A 23341-nucleotide genomic window follows, 5' to 3' on the forward strand; every position below is an offset into this window, starting at 1 on the left:
ATCAGGATGATTTTGGCGACAAAAAAGTTCTGAATTTGGGATCACACATGATAGAGTGGCTGTAATTAGCATGTTTGTAAAAAAAAAGTTGAATCCCAGTAATTTAAAGGGTATCTAAACTTTTGTAAAACAAAGAAGGCAGATGGAGGCTCTGAGTACTGTACCTCTTTGGCTTTCATCATCTTTGCTTGCTGTTCCATAAAAAGTATATGGTGGCCATACTCTATACACTCGGCGGGCGGAGGAAAGCTGAGCAAGGCCAATGAAAGCCAAAGAGGCACAGCACTGAGAGCAGCATTTCTGCTCTTCTTTTATAAAAGTATAGCTGCCCTTTATTAAATTAGATGCCATGACACTACTGAATAAATATTGAATAAAATGACTAGTTTCATACTAACTGCTAAAGAAATTCAGGGCTGTGCTTTAGTAATACTAGTGGGAGATAGATATGCCAATACCTTACTGTTAAACAGTTATCAAATTAAAAAATACTAATAAATATAATATTAATAATTGCAAAATTAATAGAAAAAATAATTGGGCTATATTATTCAGTGATATAAGAAAGGAATTTCTCAACAAAATACAAAAAAATCACTTCACTATTGGATTAATAAAAATAAAAGTAGGTGCATGGGTAAATCCTATTTCACACAGGAACTGGATGAACTGAAATTAATTATTGGTTTCTCTTGAGTAATATGCGTTTACTTTGGTCATGAAGGAGGAAGTTGTGTGTAACGCCTGCAATATAAAGGGCATTGTATCTGACTGGCATACCTTAGTCTCTAAGCTTAGCTATGAAGTGGCAAATACATATCTTGGGAGGACTCCTGCTCCTACTTGCAATTGCAAGTGGAAAAAAGTATGAAAGATGCGAACTTGCTAGGGTTCTGAAAAAGGGAGGACTTGGCGACTTCAAAGGTTACAGTTTGGAAAATTGTAAGTATATTTGCATTGTGGAATTTGAACCTGTGCCCATCACAGTTCCACTACTTAGAGGGGGGGGGGGGGGGGGGAGGGCATGGGTGCTGCATCATCCTCTGGTGCATTTTGAATTTTTAATAGAGATACCCTCCCCCCCCCAATACTTACTTTCCCCTGTGCACTTAAAACCGACTTTTCTGTACAAGTCAGCTGTGTACGGAGTATGGGCTGTACACTTTCTGAAGGGGGCCACAGCGCATGGCGTATGGGGAGGAGCACACATTGCTGCTCTTGCCTGGGCCCCCCAGAGGTTTACTAAATGCTTGCATAGCACATGGGTATTCTGTAACCATGTGCTATGCCAGGATTAGCTGAGCAGAGCGGGCTCCTGCCTGTGCCTGCTTCGCTAAGAGTCCTGCATGTCAGCTTTTAGCTTAGCTAAGCAGGCACAGGCAGGAGCCCGCTCCGCTCAGCTAATCCTGACATAGCACATGGGTACAAGGTATCCATGTGCTATGCAAGGATTTAGTAAACCTTGGGGGGGCACAGGCAGGAGCAGCAATGCCCCTGCCCTTACTCCGTGCACTGCAGCCCCAATGAAAAAGTGTAAACTCCGCATTCTGTACACCGCTGAGACTTTTAGCTGGTTGTACACTATTGGTGCACCGAAGTGTGAGTTTTTAATTTAGTTTTTTTTATTACACTGTTAGATCATGTAGGGATAATAGGCTGAAACTATGTCATAGCTTTAGAGACCGAACACAGCAAGGTCTTCTCCAAAGGCACACTCATTTCCATCACATATCTTGGATCTTGTGCTTGTAGCATGCCTTGTGTGGTTCCAGATTCCTTGAGAGGCATATTGCTCCTGCTCCTGACACTTTTGTTGGTAGTATACATCAAGAAGATTTGCTAACATATATACCTCTGATATCCAATGAATGCCACTGTCTAGAAATACATTGAGATATGTTGCCCCTATGGTCGCATTTTAAAACAAAAACGTAGGGCTCTAGTGTAATATTCACAGAGCCTTTGGTTGGCTGTATGTGTGGGAAGGATTTCCTTACATATACCTCCATTGTATGCTACTGTATAGCCATACGTTCACCTTAGTGTCCCATTGTAAAGATGGGCTCTGACATAATGTGCACAGAGCCTAAGGGCTGTTTCAGACAAGCGTGTGCAGTGCGGGAATCATGCTCCTGCCCCAGGAGAAAATCGCAGCATCCTGCTCTGATTTTGCCACAAGACTCAAGTTAATGGGTTTATGAGAAAAACTGATCACACACAGATGACACCCATGAGCAGTGTGTTTAAAAACTAGTCTGTGTTCAATGCCGAGAACACTGCCGATTTTACTATTGCCTATTTGCATTTGGCTTAAAGGGGTTAATAGGTGATAAACGTATCATCGTATCACCAATCACTAGAACATGGTTCCCATTCATTTCTATAGACATTGAATAAAGTGGCACAGCGACTGGGGGACCACCACTCCATTCAAGATCCTTTTCACTGTTGTACAGTGAGGAGGAACGTGGGTTTAATTCATTTACATCTACTGTACCGTATATATGTTTGTATACATATATGTAAAAACGAAAATGCAATTGCATTAAAAAAAATCTTCCCTAAAATTAACTTTCAAAATAAAATAAAAAATACTTTACCTGACATCTTGTGACCCAGCACAGCTCTAAATATGAGATTTTTTTTATCTCCTTACCAATTATATGAGCAATATAACAAGAGGTGAAAATAAGTTCACTTCATTTACCGGCCAGTGCAACAAAGCGAAAAAGAATGTGGTTGTTAGGGTTGACAATAATTTTTTTGTATAAACTGGTAAAATAATTGATAACATTTTCTATCAGCGCTGTAGCCAATAGTTAAATCAATAATGCTGTATCAACATTTTGTTCTTTGATCTAAACCCTCTCCAGGGATTTGTACCGCATACTATGAGAGTGGCTTCAACACAGCCAGCACAAACTACAATCCACCTGACAAGAGCAGAGATTATGGCATTTTTCAAATAAATAGTCGATGGTGGTGCAATGATAACAAGACTCCCGGAAGTAAAAATGCTTGCAATATCAACTGCAAAGGTAAGAAAACTGAAGTGAGACAACTTATTCTATTTTCATCAAACAGGGGTCTTTTCTGGACCATTGTATCTGGAAACCATATTAAATATATAATGCCACAAGTACAGCAAATGAGCAAAGGCATCTGACTGATAAAACTGAAGTGCATGCACTAATACGGTATCTAGTAGCGCCTCTCTACTGTACTAGTGTAATACTACATGTCCTGTACTACTCTCTACCTGTGTCGGGATGAGCTGGTCCATGGGACACCATTTTATTTCTCTGATACACTGTGTGAAAAAGCTCCTGCCCTTAAAGTTGACCTTGTCTGTTTTAGTAACTACTCTACCTGCATTCCCCATGTAATAAAAATTCTGGAGCATCTATTCTTATGGCTCTGTGTTGTGCTATTCCTTTATTATTTCTACTATATGTTACGAATGGACTAATAATGAATTGTAACAAAGCTTTCTGGGAGTTTAATGTTGATGACCTATCCTCAGCTGATATGTGGGGTTCCAACTCCTAGAGCCCGGGTTGACTACCCATTAGAAGAGGTCAAGGCACTCATTGAGAGTCATTGATCACATGACCTAGGAGTAGCTAAGTCTCATTCCAGTGAATGGGCCTGGTCTACAATCAGGGGAGCACCACCGAGGTGAGGCGACTGCCTAAGGAAGCATCAGGTGGGGGAAAGAGGGGGGCAACGGAAGGGGGATTATCTGTTTCTGCAGTATACTATTAGGAAGCATAGTGGGCACAATATGTGGTGCTGTATTACCCTGCATGTTTTGTAGCTTTGTATGTAATGTTTTCCAAGTATGTCTTTAACAGTAGGGCTGGAGGGAAGGGGTTCGGTTAAGAAATTGGCATTGGGGGGTTGAGGTGCCAGTTCAGGATCATGTGCTGAGACTTGTTGTGCCGCAATACCCATTGTAAAAAATGCAGAATCAGACAACAATCAATGTGAAAAGCTGTCATAGCACATTTTATGGAAGTAGTGAGTGCCATGAATTCTCTTCACACTGATTGTGGTGACTTCCATTTTCCTGTGTCACATGCACATGATATTATAATGTAATGAGTCATGCACAACAGTTATCGCCCCTGTTGCCACAGCCTAAATAATGCCTTTACAGTGTCAGACCAATTCGATGCCAGGTGCTCTCCCATCCTGTCATACAGACATGAACATAAGTCATATGGAGGCGCTCTTGTAAGCATATTCTATGTAGTCCCACACAGTAGTAGTCCTACTCAGTGAGAAAGATGAATTATCACCATACTACTGCCAATCCGGACTCTGAGAAGCTCCATCCAAGAAAGTTACCAAACGACCACTCATGCCAGATGAGTGACGGGTAACAAAAATGGAAAACTAATTAAAGAGGACCTTTCACAGGTCCGGACATTATAATATAACTAGTGCATTTTATGGGGCATACTTATGGCATATTACAGCGTTTACTATTTTCTGTATGCGCCGCTCTTTTTGCCCGCTGTGCCTCCCGTTCACTTTTCCTGCCTGGTATGTAAATTCATACCATCAGTACAGGGAGGAGAAGATGGCCCTGTTTCTCAATTGGCGTCTCCTTCTCCCTGGCTGTGAGGTTCTCCAAAGGGATTAGACAGCTCACAGCCAGAGAGATGGAGACGCCCATTGAGAAACAGGACCATCTCCTCCTCCCTGTACCGATGGTATGAATTTACATACCAGGCAGGAAAAGTAAACAGGAGGCACAGCGGGCAAAAAGAGCGGCGCATACAGAAAATAGTAAACGCTGTAATATGCCATGAGTATGCCCCACAGAATCCACTAGTTATATTATAATGTCCGGACCCATGAAAGGTCCTCTTTAATAATAATGAATGAAATAATTAATGAATTCTTTATTTACGGTATTCATTATTCTGATGTAAAGCAAAATAGGAGAATGGAGACAAAGTCTATCCTAGAAAAATCTAAGCAATAGTCTCTGCCATTTCTCACAAAAGAACTCCAGAAGAAATTGTTCCCTCAACTGCAATACATTTAGTTGAATACATAATGTTAGGAAACGGATAATGGGCAATAGTAGGTAATAATTTGAAGTGCAGGTTAGGATAGAGGCTAATGAAAACTGGAAAGTTTGCTTGGAAATGTTACAGCTTTTAACAAAGTTATAATGTGATTTGCAAATTCTAACTTTTTTTTAAACTATTTAACAGTACTGTTAGGTGACGATATAAGTCCAGCTATAAAATGTGCAAAGCGTGTTGTGAGTGATCCCAACGGCATGGGTGCATGGTGAGTATAAATCACTGAACACTAAGGGGTAGATTTATTCATAGCCTGGAATGCTGCAGGCAGGGGCGGATTGGCCATAGACTCTACAGGGCCACCCAAGCCATCCTCAGGGCCGTGAGCCGGGTACATAATGATCTGATTGTCTCATACGCACCTGGCCAGCAGCCGTAGGTGCCCTCCTGAATTCAAGTTTGCGGCAGGTCACAGTATTTTGTGCTGCATTGTGGTATTTGGTTCAGCTCGGGCAGTACATTGCTTTGTACTATGGTATTGCTGGCCCTGCCTAATTATGTTGCCCCGCCTTCTGTCAGTTTGGACCTACCTACAACATGGGGCCACTTTAAAAAAAAAATTCCATAGTCACTTTTAGAGTCCAATCTACCCCTGGCTGCAGAATGCTGCGCCTGATTTATGATGAGGTGTGCGCCTCATCATAAATTAGGCACAGCATCCAGCACTCCGTGCGCCTGAACTGAAATCTGGCTGACATAGATGTCGATGTAGATGTTGCATAGAAGATGATAAATGTGGCTGGGTCACCAGTCCTGCCCACTACCCACCCTCACCCTCGTCACGCCGCCTTTTGGGGAAAGTGGCAAGGCCGACAGAGTAACGGCACTTGCGCAAAAATGTTTGCACAAATGCCATTGAAAAAGTCGCAAACATGCAGTTGGTCTTTTTTTTAAGGGTGCATTCACATGACCATATGTATTTTGTGGTCCGCAAAATGCAGATCCACAAAATACGGAAGCTGTCCGTGTTGCATGCGTTTTTTTTGAGGACTCATAATTCGTAATATTCTAAAACAAGAATATATAGCAATATAGTGAATATTCGAAAAAAAACGAATATAGAGCAATTTAGCTGATATAGTGCTATAATCCTCTTTGTCTAATAGTTGTAATTTTTTTCTCATCTGAAGCTCAGATTGGAAAAAAATTTCAACTATTGAAAAAAAAAGATTATATTACTATATTAGCTAAATTGCTCTATATTTGTTTTTTTTTCTGAATATTCGCTATATTGCTATATACAGGGCTTTTTTTCTGGCGGAACGCACCGGAACGGCGTTCCGCCACCTTTTGACATCGCAGCCTGCCATGCTCCAGCATCGCAGGCTGCGATTTATCAGTGGGGAGGGACTGGGAGGAGGAGCTGGGGGCCGGTGCGTTCACTGTGCTCCGGCCCCCAGCTCCAGTACAGTTATAAAATGTGTAATTCAATTAATAATGATTCATGCTGCCCCCTCTGTAGTATAGCATTCAATATATCCTACCCACAGGGCTACTGTTATATCGTAATGCAGGCCGGCCGGGCAGACGAGCGGCAGAGTGACTGTTGTCATGTGCCTGCCCGGCCTACTTTATGAATGAAGCATGTGGCGCAGGCACGTGACATCAGTCAGTCACTCTGCCGCTTGTCTGCCCGGCCGGCCTGCATTACTATATAACAGTAGCCCTGTGAGTAGGATATATTGAATGTTATACTACAGAGGGGGCAGCATGAATCATTATTAATTGAATTACACAATTTATAACTGTACTGGAGCGGCAATGGGGTGTCTGTGGATGACACTGTTAAGGGGTGGGGTCTGTGGATGGCACTGTTATGGGGTGGGGGGGGGTCTGTGGATGGCACTGTTATGGGGTGGGGGGTCTGTGGATGGCACTGTTAAGGGGGGTCTGGATGGCACTGTTATGGGGTGGGGGGGGTCTGTGGATGGCACTGTAATGGGGTGGGGGTCTGTGGATGGCACTGTTATGGGGTGGGGGGGCTGTGGATGGCACTGTTATGGGGTGGGGGGGTCTGTGGATGGCACTGTTATGGGGTGGGGGGGTCTGTGGATGGCACTGTTATAGGATGGGGGAGGGTCTGTGGATGGCACTGTTATAGGATGGAGGGGGATCTGTGGATGCCATCCACAGATCCCTCATAACAGTGCCATCGACAGATCCTCCACCCCATAGCAGTGCCATCCCAAGATCCCCCAAAACAGTGCCATCCCCAGATCCCCCATTAACAGTGCCATCCCCATCTGGGGGGTTTCTTTGCTGGGCTGGACTTTTATAGCCCCCCCAAATTTTACTTGCATCCCTGTTCTCTAAAGGGGCGATTTTAGGGGGCGGTCCTAGGGGTGGGTAGGGGCGTGGCCAGGGGAGGGGGGGGGGTGAGTTCCACCACCTTTTCTCTGAGAAAAAAAGCCCAGGCTATATATATTCTTGTTTTAGAATATTACGAATATTTAAAAAAAAAACTAATATAATCGATATAGTGCTATATATTCGTTTTTTACAATAAATCATAATTTCCCATTTAAAGTCATGATTCCTCCCTGCTTCTTGCTTGTGGGCCAATGAGTCATAGCACTATATCGAATATATTAGTTTTTTCAAATATTCGTAATATTCTAAAACAAGAATATATAGCAATATAGTAAATAATGGAAAAAAACGAATACAGAGCAATTTAGCTAATATAGTGCTATAATCTTCTTTGTCTAATAGTTGTAATTTTTTTCTCATCTGAAGCTCAGATTGGAAAAAAAATTCAACTATTGAAAAGAAAAGATTATAGCACTATATTAGCTAAATTGCTCTATATTCGTTTTTTTTTTAGAATATTAGCTATATTGCTATATATTCTTGTTTTAGAATATTACAAATATTTGAAAAAACTAATATGATCGATATAGTGCTATATATTAGTTTTTTAGAATATTCATAATTTTTCCCATTTAAAGTCATGATTCCTCCCTGCTTCTTGCTTGTGGGCCAATGAGTCATTGGCCCACAAGCAAGAAGCAGGGAGGAATCATGTTTTTACTCGGCAATTGAAAATTCCCATTACAAAAATTTGCAAAAAAAAAATCTTGAATATTCGAAATTACGAATATATATCACTATATTCTAAATATTCGCGAATTTTCAAATTACCTATATTCGTGATAAAAATTAGTAATTTTAATATTCGTGATCAACACTAATCAATAGATATATTTAGTTACCTGACAGCAACCACACCGCCAATGGATGGATTTTATATCACATAGCGACATGGCTGGGTATCTTTGCATCCCTTTCTAAAAATGAAATAAACAAATAAACAATAAAAGGGTATCACTGTGCGTGCAAGTAAATCATAGCCCGCAACTAGAGATGAAAGCATGGATCAAGTTACGACATATACAGAGCTGGATACACCAATGTTATGGCATGAACATAGTTAAATTCATCAGGGTCATAGGCAAATGTCCCATGACCCAGAAGTATATACACCAAAAGTCACTCAGATAAGGAGGTCTCTTATGAGATGGGTATGCACCCACCAATCACCTAATTACATGGCCCCGGATCCACTATTATAAAAAACAAGTATATGATATAAACTGATTTAATCCATTAGGTTTGACGGTCTGGAGCCTAAACGTTCATTCTGCCTCTTTTCGCAGCAGGAGGTTATCAATGTCCCCCCTTCTTGGGGACGGCTTCACGTGCTCCATCCCCTGAAAGCTGATGTAATTATGCATTTCTGCATTATGTTTAAGCAAGTGTTGTGCAATCAGGAAATCATCCTGCTTAACCACTTCAACCCCGCTAGCATGACCAGAGCACTTTTTACACTTCGGCACTACACTACTTTCACCGTTTATCGCTCGGTCATGCAACTTACCACCCAAATGAATTTTACCTCCTTTTCTTCTCACTAATAGAGCTTTCATTTGGTGGTATTTTATTGCTGGTGACATTTTTACATTTTTTGTTATTAATCAAAATTTTACGATTTTTTTGCAAAAAAATGAAATTTTTCACTTTCAGCTGTAAAATTTTGCAAAAAAAATGACATCCATATATACATTTTTCGCCAAATTTATTGTTCTACATGTCTTTGATAAAAAAAAATGTTTGGGCAAAAAAAAAAAAATGGTTTGGGTAAAAGTTATAGCGTTTACACACTATGGTACAAAAATGTGAATTTCCGCTTTTTGAAACAGATCTGACTTTCTGAGCACCTGTCATGATTCCTGAGGTTCTACAATGCCCAAACAGTAGAAAACCCCCACAAATGACCCCATTTTGGAAAGTAGACACCCTAAGGTATTCGCTGATGGGCATAGTGAGTTCATAGAACTTTTTATTTTTTGTCACAAGTTAGCGGAAAATGATGATTATTTTTTATTTTATTTTTTTCTTACAAAGTCTCATATTCCACTAACTTGCGACAAAAAATAACAAATTCTAGGAACTCACCATGACCCTCACAGAATACCTTGGGGTGTCTTCTTTCCAAAATGGGGTCACTTGTGGCGTAGTTATACTGCACTGGCAATTTAGGGGTCCATATGTGTGAGAAGTACTTTGCAATCAAAATCTGTAAAAAATGACCGGTGAAATCCGAAAGGTGCACTTTGGAATGTGGGTCCCTTTGCCCACCTAGGCTGCAAAAAAGTGTGACACATATGGTATCGCCGTACTCAGGAGAAGTTGGGGAATGTATTTTGGGGTGTCATTTTACATATACCCATGCTGGGTGAGAGAAATATCTTGGCAAAAGACAACTTTTCCCATTTTTTTATACAAAGTTGGCATTTGACCAAGATATTTTTCTCACCCAGCATGGGTATATGTAAAATGACACCCCAAAACACATTCCCCAACTTCTCCTGAGTACGGCAATACCAGATGTGTGACACTTTTTTGCAGCCAAGGAGGGCAAAGGGGCACATATTCCAAAGTGCACCTTTCGGATTTCACCGGCCATTTTTTACACATTTTGATTGCAAAGTTCTTCTCACACATTTGGGCCCCTAAATTGCCAGGGCAGTATAACTCAGTGGCGTAGCGTGGGTTGCCAGCACCCGGGGCAAGCCAAAAATTGCACCCCCCCCCCCCCCGCGCCTACCCCAGGCACGCCACTTTTAACAGATACTGTAGTAGATCACTAGCAGTCCTATGTTACACCTCAGATAACACAGAGATAACTCTCTGAGTACAGATAATGTAGTAGATGGGTGTGAGGCCCCAGAATTCTGAACACGTACAGTGTGACCTGAAGTCTGGGGCCAGAATGCGGCAGTATGGGCCAAATTCTCAATCTTCTCCCCCAACCCTACCATGAAACAGATATGTGGATGGACATTATTATTACAGTAGAATACCGCACCATACCTGTTACATCCAGTGACGTCTCCTGTGATGTAGACTCTCCTCGACGTCTTCATTCAGAGATAAGACCGCCATGATAACTTCTTTCAGCCGCTTCTCGTCTCTGCAGAGTTTCACCGAAAAAAATTTAGGTTCCTCACTTTACTATCATGCTCTCCTTCCTTCAACACTGTCATCCTGCTGCCCCCCAATACTGAGCTAGAGCCAGACAGATAGCTTTCATTCCCCCTGTATATTATAATGGCCCCCTCTTTATTATTAATGTACTGGCCCCCTCTTTAATAACAAAGAGGGGGCCATTATATTAGCAAAGAGGGGGTCATTACATTAATAATAAAGAGGGGGTCATTACATTCATAACAAAGAGGGGGTCATTACATTCATAACAAAGATGGGGTCATTATATTAATAATGAAGAGGGGGCCATTACATTAATAATAAAGAGGGGCCATTACATTAATAATAAAGAGGGGCCATTACATTAATAATAAAGAGGGGCCATTACATTAATAATAAAGAGGGGCCATTATATTAATAATAAAGAGGGGCCATTACATTAATAATAAAGAGGGGCCATTACATTAATAATAAAGAGGGGCCATTACATTAATAATAAAGAGGGGGCCATTACATTAATAATAAAGAGGGGGCCATTATATTAATAATGAAGAGGGGGTCATTACATTAATAATAATAATGTACTGGCCCCCTCTTTATTATTAATATAATGGCCCCCTTTTTATTAATAATGTACTGGCCCCCTCTTTATTATTAATATAATGGCCCCCTTTTTATTAATAACGTACTGGCCCCCTCTTTATTATTAATATAATGGCCCCCTTTTTATTATTAAATGTACTGGCCCCCCTCTTTGCTAATATAATGTCCCCCTCTTTGTTATTAATGTACTGGCCCCTCTGTTATTAATGTACTGGCCCCTCTGTTATTAATGTACTGGCCCCTCTGTTATTAATGTACTGGCCCCTCTGTTATTAATGTACTGGCCCCTCTGTTATTAATGTACTGGCCCCCTCTTTGCTAATATAATCGCCCCTCTTATTGCTGTGCCAATGCCTGTGAAGCCTTTCTGCTCCAGTCCTCTCCTCTCCTCTCCCACCCCCCATACTGCCGCCAGAGCCTCTGCAATTAGGTAAGTTAACATAAAAAAAAAATACTTACCTATCTCCATCCCTGCTTGTTCCCGCCGCAGGCGGTCACGAACGCCTCACTGTGCCTTCCTGCGCCGCGTCATCGCGTCATCTCGCGAGACCCGACGCAGGAGGTCACAGTGAGGTTATCGTGACCGAGTCCTGCGTCGCTCGCCTCTACTGCCTTATAGGCTTCAGGCCTAGTGGCCTGAAGCCTATGGGGCATAACGGAGGGGACGGGAGCCATAGGCTCCCGTAGCCCTCATTGAAATTTCGGATGCCTGGCGCCCCCTGCAATTTGGCGCCCGGGGCAACGGCCCCTCCGGCCCCCCCCACGCTACGCCCCTGGTATAACTACCCCACAAATGACCACATTTTGGAAAGAAGACACCCCAAGGTATTCCGTGAGGGGCATGGCGAGTTCCTAGAATTTTTTATTTTTTGTCACAAGTTAGCGGAAAATGATGATTTTTTTTTTTCCTTACAATGTCTCATATTCCACTAACTTGCCACAAAAAATAAAAAATTCTAGGAACTCGGCATGCCCCTCACTGAATACCTTGGGGTGTCTTCTTTCCAAAATGGGGTCACTTGTGGGGTAGTTATACTGCCCTGGCAATTTAGGGGCCCAAATGTGTGTGAAGTACTTTGCAATCAAAATGTGTAAAAAATGGCCGGTGAAATCCGAAAGGTGCACTTTGGAATATGTGCCCCTTTGCCCACCTTGGCTGCAAAAAAGTGTCACACATCTGGTATCGCCGTACTCAGGAGAAGTTGGGCAATGTGTTTTGGGGTGTCATTTTGCATATACCCATGCTGGGTGAGAAAAATATCTTGGTCAAATGCCAACTTTGCATAAAAAAATGGGAAAAGTTGTCTTTTGCCAAGATATTTTTATTACTGGTGTTTTTTTTAATTTTTACCTTTATAGAACAAACCTCTCCTTTCCCATGGGTCAATGTGCAAAGCGCAAATCACCCAAAGATGTGGCGAAGTGCGTTATGCACTTTGTCCCATGTGAAAGGAGACGTTTGCAGCAGCTGTGAGTGAATGGGCCCTAATAGCCCTGTGTGCCTGTCCTGGTGAGATGATCCCTATGCTAATAATGTACCTTTGTGAGTGGTACTTCCGGAAACACTCTCCAAAGCATAGGGCAGGGTGGTCAGGACAGTCAGGACAGAAATAGCGGGTGTCACGTCTTATTCCACTCCTGCTACAGACACGACATTTTTTTCGGGGTGGCGGTCGGTTTGAGGTACCAGGAACGACACTGGGGAAATGTCGCTCGTGTAGACGGCTAACTAGGCTGGTGGATGGGGCCACGGAACCTCCTGGGTACAGGAGGTTCGCGATGATCTCTTCCTGAAATTTGAGGAAGGATCCAGTTCTCCCAGCCTTACTATAGAGAACAAAACTATTGTACAGAGCCAATTGAATTAAATATACAGACACCTTCTTATACCAGCGTCTGGTTCTGCGGGACACTAAATACGGAGCCAACATCTGGTCATTGAAGTCCACCCCTCCCATGTGAAGGTTATAGTCGTGGACTGAGAGGGGCTTTTCAATGACACGGGTTGCTCGCTCAATTTGGATTGTCTGCGTGAATGGAGGAGAGCATGTAAACGTCACACTTGTCTCTCCATTTCACCGCGAGCAGTTCTTCGTTACACAGTGCGGCCTTCTGCCCCCTTGCAAGACGGGTGGTAACGAGCCGTTGGGGGAAGCCTGTGCGACTAGTTCGCGCGGTACCACAGGCGCCAATCCGTTCTAGAAACAAATGCCTAAGGAGGGCCACACTTGTGTAAAAATTGTCCACATAAAGATGGTACCCCTTGCCGAATAAGGGAGACACCAAGTCCCAGACTATCTTCCCACTGCTCCCCAGGTAGTCAGGGCAACCGACCGGCTCCAGGGTCTGATCTTTTCCCTCATAGATCCGAAATTTGTGGGTATAGCCTGTGGCCCTTTCACAGAGCTTATACAATTTGACCCCATACCGGGCGCGCTTGCTTGGGATGTATTGTTTGAAGCCAAGGCGCCCGGTAAAATGTATCAGGGACTCGTCTACGCAGATGTTTTGCCCAGGGGTATACAAATCTGCAAATTTCAGGTTGAAATGGTCTATGAGGGGCCGAATTTTGTGGAGCCGGTCAAAAGCAGGGTGGCCTCTGGGACGGGAGTTGCTGTTATCACTAAAGTGCAGGAAACGCAGGATGGTCTCAAATCGTGTCCTGGACATAGCAGCAGAGAACATGGGCATGTGATGAATCGGGTTCGTGGACCAATATGACCGCAATTCATGCTTTTTAGTTAGACCCATGTTGAGGAGGAGGCCCAAAGAAGTTTTTATTTCGGAAACTTGGACTGTTTTCCACCGGAAAGACTGGGCATAAGAGCTTCCCGGGTTGGCGGATATAAATTGTGTGGCATACAGATTTGTTTCGGCCACGACTAAGTCCAAGAGCTCCGCAGTCAAGAACAGCTCAAAAAATCCCAGGGCCGAACCGATCTGAGCTGTCTCAACCCGAACTCCAGACTGGGCAGTGAAAGGGAAAACTACAGGTGTGGCTGAAGTTGGGGACTGCCAATCAGGGTTTGCCAGCACCTCAGGGATTCTAGGGGCTCTACGGGCACGTCTTTGCGGTGGCTGCGACGGGGTCACTACTGCTCGTGCCACCGTACCAGCTTCAACTGCCCTTCTGGTGCTCGCCACTTCACCAGGTTGTACGGCAGTGCTGGTACTAGGTCCAGGAAGGGCTGGGCTGCTGGTGTATGCCTCACCACGTAATCCGACAGCACCAGCCCCACTCTGCTGCTCTTGAAGCGGATCCTGCGCAACCTGCGGTCTAGCGACACGGGGCCGGGTACGCCTGGTGCTATCAGGGACCTCAGCCTCCTCGTCCGAACTTTGGGTCAGAGAGCCACTGCTTTCTACAGGTTCGTATTCTGACCCGCTAGATTCATCAAATGAGGGTTCCCACTCCTCATCCGACTGGGTCAGAAGCCTGTAGGCCTCTTCAGAAGAATACCCCCTGTTAGACATTTGGGCAACTAAATTTAGGGGTATTCCCTGAGACTACCCAAGAAAAAAAAAGCAAGCCTGTCTTACAAAGGGGAGGCTAGCGAAGTATCGGAGGCCGCTGCGGTTGATAAAAAATATCAAAACTGATTTTTTTATCGCCGCAGTGCGTGTAAAGTGAATGTGCAGTGATAAAAAAATAAAATAAAATTTTGTCACTGCGGTGGGGCGGGCGTGGGCAAACGCACGTGTGGGCGACCGATCAGGGCTGATCGGGCAAACACTGCGTTTTGGGTGGAGGGAGAACTAAAGTGACACTAATACAATTATAGATCTGACCGTGATCAGTTTTGATCACTTTCAGATACTATAAAAGTACAAATGCTGATTAGCGATACGCTAATCAGCGAATAACGGACTGCGGTGCGGTGGGCTGGGCGCTAACTGATCGCTAAACTACCTAACCAAGGGGCCTAAACTATACCTAAAACCTAACGGTCAATACCAGTGAAAAAAAAAAAGTGACAGTTTACACTGATCACTTTTTTCCTTTTCACTAGTGATTGACAGGGGCAAGAAGGGGTGATCAAAGGGTTAATTGGGTGCTGGGAGGTGATCTGGGGGCTAAGTGTGGTGTAGTGGGTACTCACAGTGATGTGTGCTCCTTTTCTCCTCTGCTGGAACCAACCTACCAAAAGAAGGAGCAGAGGAGCACAGCAGCCATATAACCCCATCATATTTACTAATATGATGGGTTATGTGGCTTCTGATTGTTTTTTTTGAAAATCATCAACCTGCCAGCCAATGATCGTGGCCGGCAGGTTGATGACGAACTTCTTCTTTGAATTTTGCCGGCCCGCGATGCGCATGCGCGGGCCGGCTTCCCCGGAAATCTCGCGTCTCGCGAGAGGACGCACCGGCGCGTCCACCCAGAGCTGCACGACCGCCGAGAAGACGCAATCCTGCGTACGGCAGTCGTGAGCAGGTTAATGATGTTAGATAGATGTTCCCCTATACGTCTCCTAAACTCCCTCTTGGTCTTGCCTACATATTGCTTTTGACAGATACATGTGGCTATGTACACTATGCCTACAGTTTTGCAATTAATAAATGATCTAATACTGTAACTGCGTCCCGTCACAGAGCTGGTTACTTTATTGCCTTTTTTTATATCTTTACATGCAATACAGCTACCGCACGTTTTTTTTAGGAAGCCAGTTTTCCTTGGCGGGGGTCTTAAAGGATAACTGTTGTTTATATATTTTTTGGGAGTATTGGATTGTGGTGATTATTATCACTTTGGTGGCCCTATTTCAACTTTTCACTGTGTATTCAATTACCCCTTAATTCAACATTTTTGTTCCCTGTACTGCCTACTTTTTACCTGTGCTTAAAATAGGGTTGCTAGGCATGGTCCGTCTATGTGTTGGAGGACGCAGAAGCAGGCAGCGTGCAGGGTCACATTACTGACAGCCAGGGACTGTAAGAAAATTATTAAAGCCAGGTCCTCCCCAGCAGCTGACAACAGTGCCCGGGCTGTGTGCACTTCTCCCTGTCCCAGCGCTTGGCAGACGCTCCCTCACTCAGCAGAGCTGGAGAATGCAGAGTGGAAACAGCGCACAACAGGGAAGGGAGATCTGCCATCTGCTCAGTGTATAAATGAAAGCAACATGTGGTAAGAGGACCCCTTTGTGCTGCAGGAGATTAACCCTTTAGGGGGAGGGCTCTGGTTACTGACACTTTTGGGGGGCTATTGTTACTGGCTTAACTGAATAGTGAAATTGCAGTTTTATGCAGACTGGTTGCTAAGGGCTGAATCTTATTAAATATGGGGTAAGTCAGTCTAATAGTAACTGATTCTGGAATATCATGTTATTAGTAACTACATATATGAAAATTGAAATTAGGCTCTAAATGTGACAGTTATCCTTTAAACACACTATGGACCAGTCTGTCCCTCACACTGCCACCTCTCCGGTAGGTGATCAAAGGATAATCACCCACCAGGTCTCCCACATCCGGGTCCCATTTCAGGATTTCCCAGGAATCTCACATACCTCTTTGTGTCCCAGGTCAAATGTCCCAATGATCCGTAGTTTCTCATTCCCAATCTCCCGTTTTTTGGGATGTAGCAAAACATTCCTTTTTGCAGCCTGCTGCAAGCTGGTATGCTCTCTAAAGGGAAGACAGCCTCTTTGCATGAACCTCCTTTGGAGGTCATTTTCCGCCACCTTAAAGTCTTCCCATTCTGAACAATTTTGTCGGGCCCTTAACTATTGGCCCTTGGGGATGCCCCATTTAAGTGGGGTCTGGTGTCCACTATCCAATTGCAATAGGGAGTTGGTGGCTGTGGATTTGCGGAACATCTTGATGTTTTTCTCGACTGGTTAATACTGATGGAGAGGTTCAGAAATGTGAGATGGGTAACCTCAAATCATTCCCATTCAACCAGGAGACAAACCCCTCGAATTCAGTGCTTGTGCCTCTCCAAAGGATGAATACATCATCAATGAACCTCATCCATAACAAAATGGATGAGGTCCACCAGTCCATGACTTCCCCAAACACAATCTCCTTCTCCCACCAGCCCAGGTACAGGTTGTCACAAGTCAGGGTACATGGGCTCCACATCGTCCCTCCTGAGCTGGTGGTAGATGTCACGATCAAAGGAGAATATATTGTGCCTCAGGATAAATTGTAGTAGCTCCGCCACAAATTCATTATGCATCAAGAGATGTGTTTCTCTTTCCACCAGGAACGCTCTTACCGCCTCACATCCTTTCTCATGCGGGATCGAGCTGTAGTGAGCCTCAACATCTAGGCTCGCTAAGAGCGTATCCTCTTCACAGTATACATCATTGAGGCGCCTTAACACGTCCATTGAGTCTCTTACATAGGACGGCAAGCTAACTACAAATGGTCTTAAAATCCTGTCCACGTAAATGCTGATCTTTTCTGTCAGGCTGCCAATCACCGATACAATTGGTCTCCCTTTCAAAGGGGATACCCCCTTGTGGATCTTCGGTAGACTGTAAAAGGATGGTAGCACCGGATATTGTGGTAGCATAAATGCATATTCAGCCTTACTGATCAAGCGCTGCTGCCTTATCCAAAAGCTGTGCCAACCCCTTTTTGAAGACATCAGTGGGATTGGTATCTAATCTTCTATAGCATGTTTTGCCATCCAAAATCCGTTTACACATCTGTGTGCTTCTGTACATAAGAAGAGGTATGCGGCGGCCATGCTACGGCCATCACAGTGCCGGTGGCTACGTGTAGCTACACGCACCATATCAGAGGCGTGCAGCACCTTATCTATTAGTTTTTTTGTTTCACTTCTGCGCTGGCTCCTGATGAAATACTGGCTGTGTCCATCAGGGAAACGCGTCAAGCAGAGTGCTAGATAGGAAACAAGTCTTTAATGTAGCCTGTAATATGTGCTGAGGGGAACGCAGTAGGGACTCATTACAGGGCAGCACTAGGTTATAGGTAGCAAGCTAATATTGCCATTAATTCAAGTGAGCAAAGGTATAGGCTCAGGTGATCATAGCTTGACTAGTATTGGCAGTTCAGCAACACGTGTCCTGGTGCGCCGTGTATCCCTACCCCCAGAGAGGTGGGGACCACAAGAACCACACAACTAAACTTCACTCCATGCTGTTTTAGCAGGATTGTAGGATTAGTGGATATTATTTAGGCCCCCCACACCTAGAGTAATATGATTATATGAGCCATTTCATATTGATGAAACTGACACCCTAATACATTTTTTTAATTTATTTTTTATTTTTAGCGCTATCAATCAATAAAGTTAATAGATCCAAATATGCACACAATAAAGTGCCTAATATCGAATTTATTAAACACTGGTTAGCACTGGTGCATGGAGTTTGCATGTTCTCCCCATGTTTGTGTGGGTTTCCTCCGAGTACTCCGAGATTTTCTCCCACACTCCAAAGACATACTGATAGAGACCTTAGGTTATGATCCCCATTGGGGACAGTGTGAAGTTAATGTCTTTAAAGCTCTGCAGAATATGTCAGCACTATATACGGTAATCAAGAGAAATTAAAAATAATAATAAACCTATTTCTTCTACAGGGTTGCATGGAGAAAGCACTGTAAGGGCAAAAACTTATCAAAGTGGACTCAAGGATGCAAACTTTAATACTGAAGATCTATTGTGGCCTTCTCATAGCTTTTGCTCAGTATATTTTATAATCAATAACTAAAGCTTATGCAATCGCACATTTTCTACATATTTCATTGATTTCTACAGCTGCAAAGACTCATCACAGTGGATTAGAGGATACAACATTTATTACCGAAGATTTATTGTAATTTTTTCATAGCTTTTGCTCAGTATGTTTCATAATTAATAACTAAAGCTTCTAATAAACTGACTAAAGCAATGGCATATTATCTGTGTTTCTCCATTTATTTCTAACAGCTTAAGAATTCCACAGGATAGGGGATAACTATTAGATCGGTGGGGGTCCTACTGCTGGGACCCTCACCGATCACAAGAACGGGTGTCCTATGCCCCCTGGAACTCTCTTGAAATGAAGGGAGCAGCCGGTCACACATCCAGCATTTACATTTTTTTGGGAATTCTGAAGATAGCCAAGTGCTATACTCGGCTAGCTCTGAAACTCCCATAGAAATTAATGGAGCGGCCACACGCATGTGCGACCGGATGCTCTGTCTATTTTAGAGGGCTGCAGGGGGTACAGGGCACCTGTTCTCGTAATGGGTGGTTATCCCAGTGGTAGGACCCCCACCGATCTAATAGTTATCCCCTATCCATAACTTCAAACAACTGGAATACCTGTTTAAAGGGATTCTGTCACCTGGATTTTAGTGACAGAGCTTTTAACATCATCACATCAGTCTGCTCGTTTTGTATTAAAATATACTAGTATTGCTACCCTAAGTGCTGTCCTTTGTCAAGAAAATCGCTTTTATTAATATGGTAATTACCTGAGTAAGGAGCCCAAGGGGCTGTCCTTCCGGCCGTTGGAGCCCAGACGCGCCCCTTCTCTTGGTGCCCAGCACTGCCCACTGCTAATTTACTCACTCCTCATTGCTGGCTGGCGCATGTGCAGTGCGTCCTGTGAGGCCGATTCCAGGCGCTGACATGTGTATCCACAGAATGCGTTCGCTGAGCCATAAGCTCGCGCATGCGCCGTGGATATACATGTCAGCGCCTGGAATCGTCCTCACAGAACCCACTGCACATGTGCCAGTCGGCAATGAGGAGTGAATAAATTAGCAGTGGGGCGGTGCTCCAGGAGAAGGGGCGTGTCTGGGCTCCAACGGCCGGAGGGACAGCCCCTTGGGCTCCTTACTCAGGTAATTACCATATTAATAAAAGCGATTTTCTAGACAAAGGACAACATTTAGGGTAGTAATACTAGTATATTTTAATACAAACGACAAGACTGATGTGATTATGTTTAAAGCTCTGTCCCTAAAATATAGGAGACAGAATCCCTTTAAAGTCATAACTACTGTATTAAAAACATTTCCATGAATGCGCTTTGTGCTAAAACAGTTAAATGTTCTAGCCTGTTAAAAATAGCTTTTTGGAGGATTATTATTGGGCCTACACATAGAGTTGGCAAAAGGCTAGGTAATGTTAGTAGGTTGGTCTATTGTATTTAGCCTGGAACTTCCTGCTACAGTGGTTCTGGTCTGGAGAACCATATTCAACTGTCCCAGCTACTTTTCCAGTAGAACGACAGCCTTGACATCTGCATAGAACACTGAAGGACCAGGGCTGCCCCCGCAGTGTATTGCTTAAAAATATGTCTATTATTGAAGGATTTGTCTCAAAAGTGACAAACGCAATTATTCATATTGGATTTTTCTTTGTCACAAACCATATACCAGTATTCTTTTTCTTCTTCTCTTTTTTAATTACTCAATACATTTCTTACCATAGATACATAAAAAAGAAGATAATTGTTGACAAGCATTGCCCACCCACACCTATATTTCTCACAGAAGACTAAATATAATCAGAAAGGAATAAAAGAAAACAACTATAAATTAAACCTATCTCTGCCTCTCCATCCCCTCATCACCAGCTCTAAGATCTATATTCAGGAGTTGTCTATCAAAACTGTTTAATGAACAGATCCAAGAGTCTCAAATATAATAAAACCCTTCCAAATTACTTGGTGTATTTTCACCGCTCATGCCAGGTCTAAACAATGGCGTGTGGTGTGGACGGGGAAGGGGTCGGGCATAGAAAATGGTCTAAATTTAGGCCAGCAAGGCCACTGCAAGGAGTTATTAAGTCTAAAACGCCAGTCTTAATAAATGACCCCCAAAATCTATATTTCTAAGCATAGTCCTCTTTGTAGCTGACAATTACCCTCTCTTTTCATGCAGTGTTTAGCTATTATTTATCTTGCAAAGAAAGCAATTTTGGCTGGTAAGATTTTTACAGAGCCTTTCTAACAAAGTTAAATAATTTCATCAGAATATAATTATCAGCATTGGGCAAGCATGCTCGGCCGAACACCAATTTAGCATCTATTTCTGAAGAGTTTCTGCCAGGATGTGAACTCCCAATTCCTTGTACATTAGAGGCAAGGACCTTAGCCACTCAGCTATAAAGCTGAATGCTAAACTGTGGCATAAAAACCTCATAGTAGTTTCTGATGTAGTGAGTATTCCTATTCAGCAAAATATTTTTTTTATATTTCTGAGCAGCTTAACATGTATCTCTATAGTGAAGTGGTTAACATCCTTGCCTCAAATGTACAAGGTTGGAAGTTCAAATCCCGGCAGAAACTCTTCAGAAATAGATGCTAAATTGGTGTTCGGCCGATCATGCTTGCCCAATGCTGATATTTATATTATATTCTGATGAAATTATTTAACTTTGTTAGTAAGGCTCTGCAAAAATCTTATTTATATATACAGTCCTGATCAAAAGTTTAAGACCACTTGAAAAATGGCGCAAAATCATATTTAGCATGGCTGGATCTTAACAAGGTTCCAAGTAGAGTTTCAACATGCAACAAGAAGAAATAGGAGTGAGACAAAACATTTTTTGAGCATTCAATTTAATGAAAACAACAAATAAACTGAAACAGGCTGTTTTTCAGCTGATCAAAATTTTAGGACCACACCTCCAATAAAAAAGTAAACCCCCCCAAAACAAAATTCCAACTTCCAAACATGAACTCAGTAATGAGTAGCTCCGCCGTTATTGCTTATCACTTCCAAAATTAGTTTCGGCATGCTTGATGCAAGCATTTCCATGAGGTGAGTGGGAACATTTCTCCAAGTGGTGAAGACGGGCGCACGAAGGCCATCTACTGTCTGGAACTGTTGTCCATTTTTGTAAACTTCCCTTGCTATCCATTCCCAAAGGTTCTCAATTGGATTTAGATCAGGGGAACACCAGGATGGGCCAAAAGAGTGATGTTTTTCTCCTGGAAGAAGTCCCTTGTCCTACCGGCATTGTGTACTGTAGCGTTGTCCTGTTGAAAAACCCAGTCGTTACCACACAGACGAAGGCCCTCAATCATGAGGAATGCTCTCTGCAACATCTGGACATAGCCAGCGGCCGTTAGACGCCCCTGCACTTCCTGAAGCTCCATTGTTTCACTGAAAGAAAAAGCACCCCAGACCATTATGGCGCCCCCTCCACTGTGGCGCGTAGAAAACATCTCAGGTGAGATATGCTTGTCATGCCAGTAATGTTGGAAACCATCAGGACCATCAAGGTTAAATTTTTTCTCATCAGAGAATAAAACTATCTTCCACCTTTGAATGTCCCATGTTTGGTGCTTTCTTGCAAAGTCCAAACGAGCAGTTCTGTGGCGTTCAAGAAGAGGTCTTTGAAGATGTTTTTTGTTTTTGTAAGCCCTTCAGTCTCAGATGCCATCTGATGGTTATGGGGCTGCAGTCAGCACCAGTAAGGGCCTTAATTTGGGTTGAGGATCGTCCAGTGTCTTGACGGACAGCCAATTGAATCCTCCGGCTCGGTGCTGATTAATTTTTTTGGGGTCTTCCACTTCACTTTTTTGCTCCTTAACCCGCAGGATCATTTAAGAAATTCCAAATGACTGTTTTACTGCGTCCCACCTCAGCAGCAATAGCGCGCTGTGAGAGACCCTGCTTATGCAGTTCAACAACCCGACAAAGTTCAAAAAGGGAGAGGTTTTTTGCCTTTGCCATCACAACGTGTGACTACCTGACAGAAAATGACAATGAATCCAGATCTTTGCACAGATTTGGCCTTTTAAAGGCATGTGGTCCTAAAATTTGGATCAGCTGAAAAACAGCCTGTTTCCGTAGTTTTCAATTAATTGAATGCTCAAAAAATGTTTTGTCTCACTCTCATTTCTTCTTGTTGCATGTTGAAGCTCTACTTGGAACCTTGTTAAGATCCAACAATGTAAAATATGATTTTTCAAGTGGTCTTAAACTTTTGATCAGGACTGTATATACAGATGTATCATCGCTAGCGCTCCCATCAGAATCGCGTGAGAGCAGAGCGATATCCAATTCCTTTGCAAACCCAAAGCGCGTAAATAGACTATTGAGAAAAATCAGGGTGCAATTTTGGTTTATGAACCCCAGATGGTGCATGGAACAGCAGTCAGTATTGGTGATGGAGCCACTTCATCCCATTGCTATACCCAGTGCTGTAGTGATTCTTATAGCGATTCTTGACATCAGAC

The 23341-nt window shown here is 43.2% G+C and overlaps 1 protein-coding gene across 2 annotated transcripts; it reads left to right on the forward strand.

Annotated features, from left to right (window-relative positions):
• The first annotated feature begins 772 nt into the window (after positions 1 to 772).
• LOC122928012 (lysozyme C-like) lies at positions 773 to 19056 on the forward strand. Of its 2 annotated transcripts, XM_044280450.1 has the most exons (4): positions 774 to 942; positions 2874 to 3038; positions 5229 to 5307; positions 18741 to 19056. In XM_044280450.1, exons 1-4 carry the CDS (start codon positions 801 to 803, stop codon positions 18805 to 18807), a joined length of 453 nt encoding a protein of 150 aa, XP_044136385.1. In that variant the 5' UTR covers positions 774 to 800; the 3' UTR covers positions 18808 to 19056. The 2 variants fall into 2 exon arrangements, with proteins under 2 accessions (XP_044136386.1, XP_044136385.1); XM_044280451.1 differs by lacking the exon at positions 5229 to 5307 and having other exon boundaries at positions 773 to 942.
• Positions 19057 to 23341: the final 4285 nt, after the last annotated feature.

This window comes from Bufo gargarizans, chromosome 2, assembly GCF_014858855.1.
Source record: "Bufo gargarizans isolate SCDJY-AF-19 chromosome 2, ASM1485885v1, whole genome shotgun sequence".
In the NCBI taxonomy this organism is placed as follows: domain Eukaryota; kingdom Metazoa; phylum Chordata; class Amphibia; order Anura; family Bufonidae; genus Bufo; species Bufo gargarizans.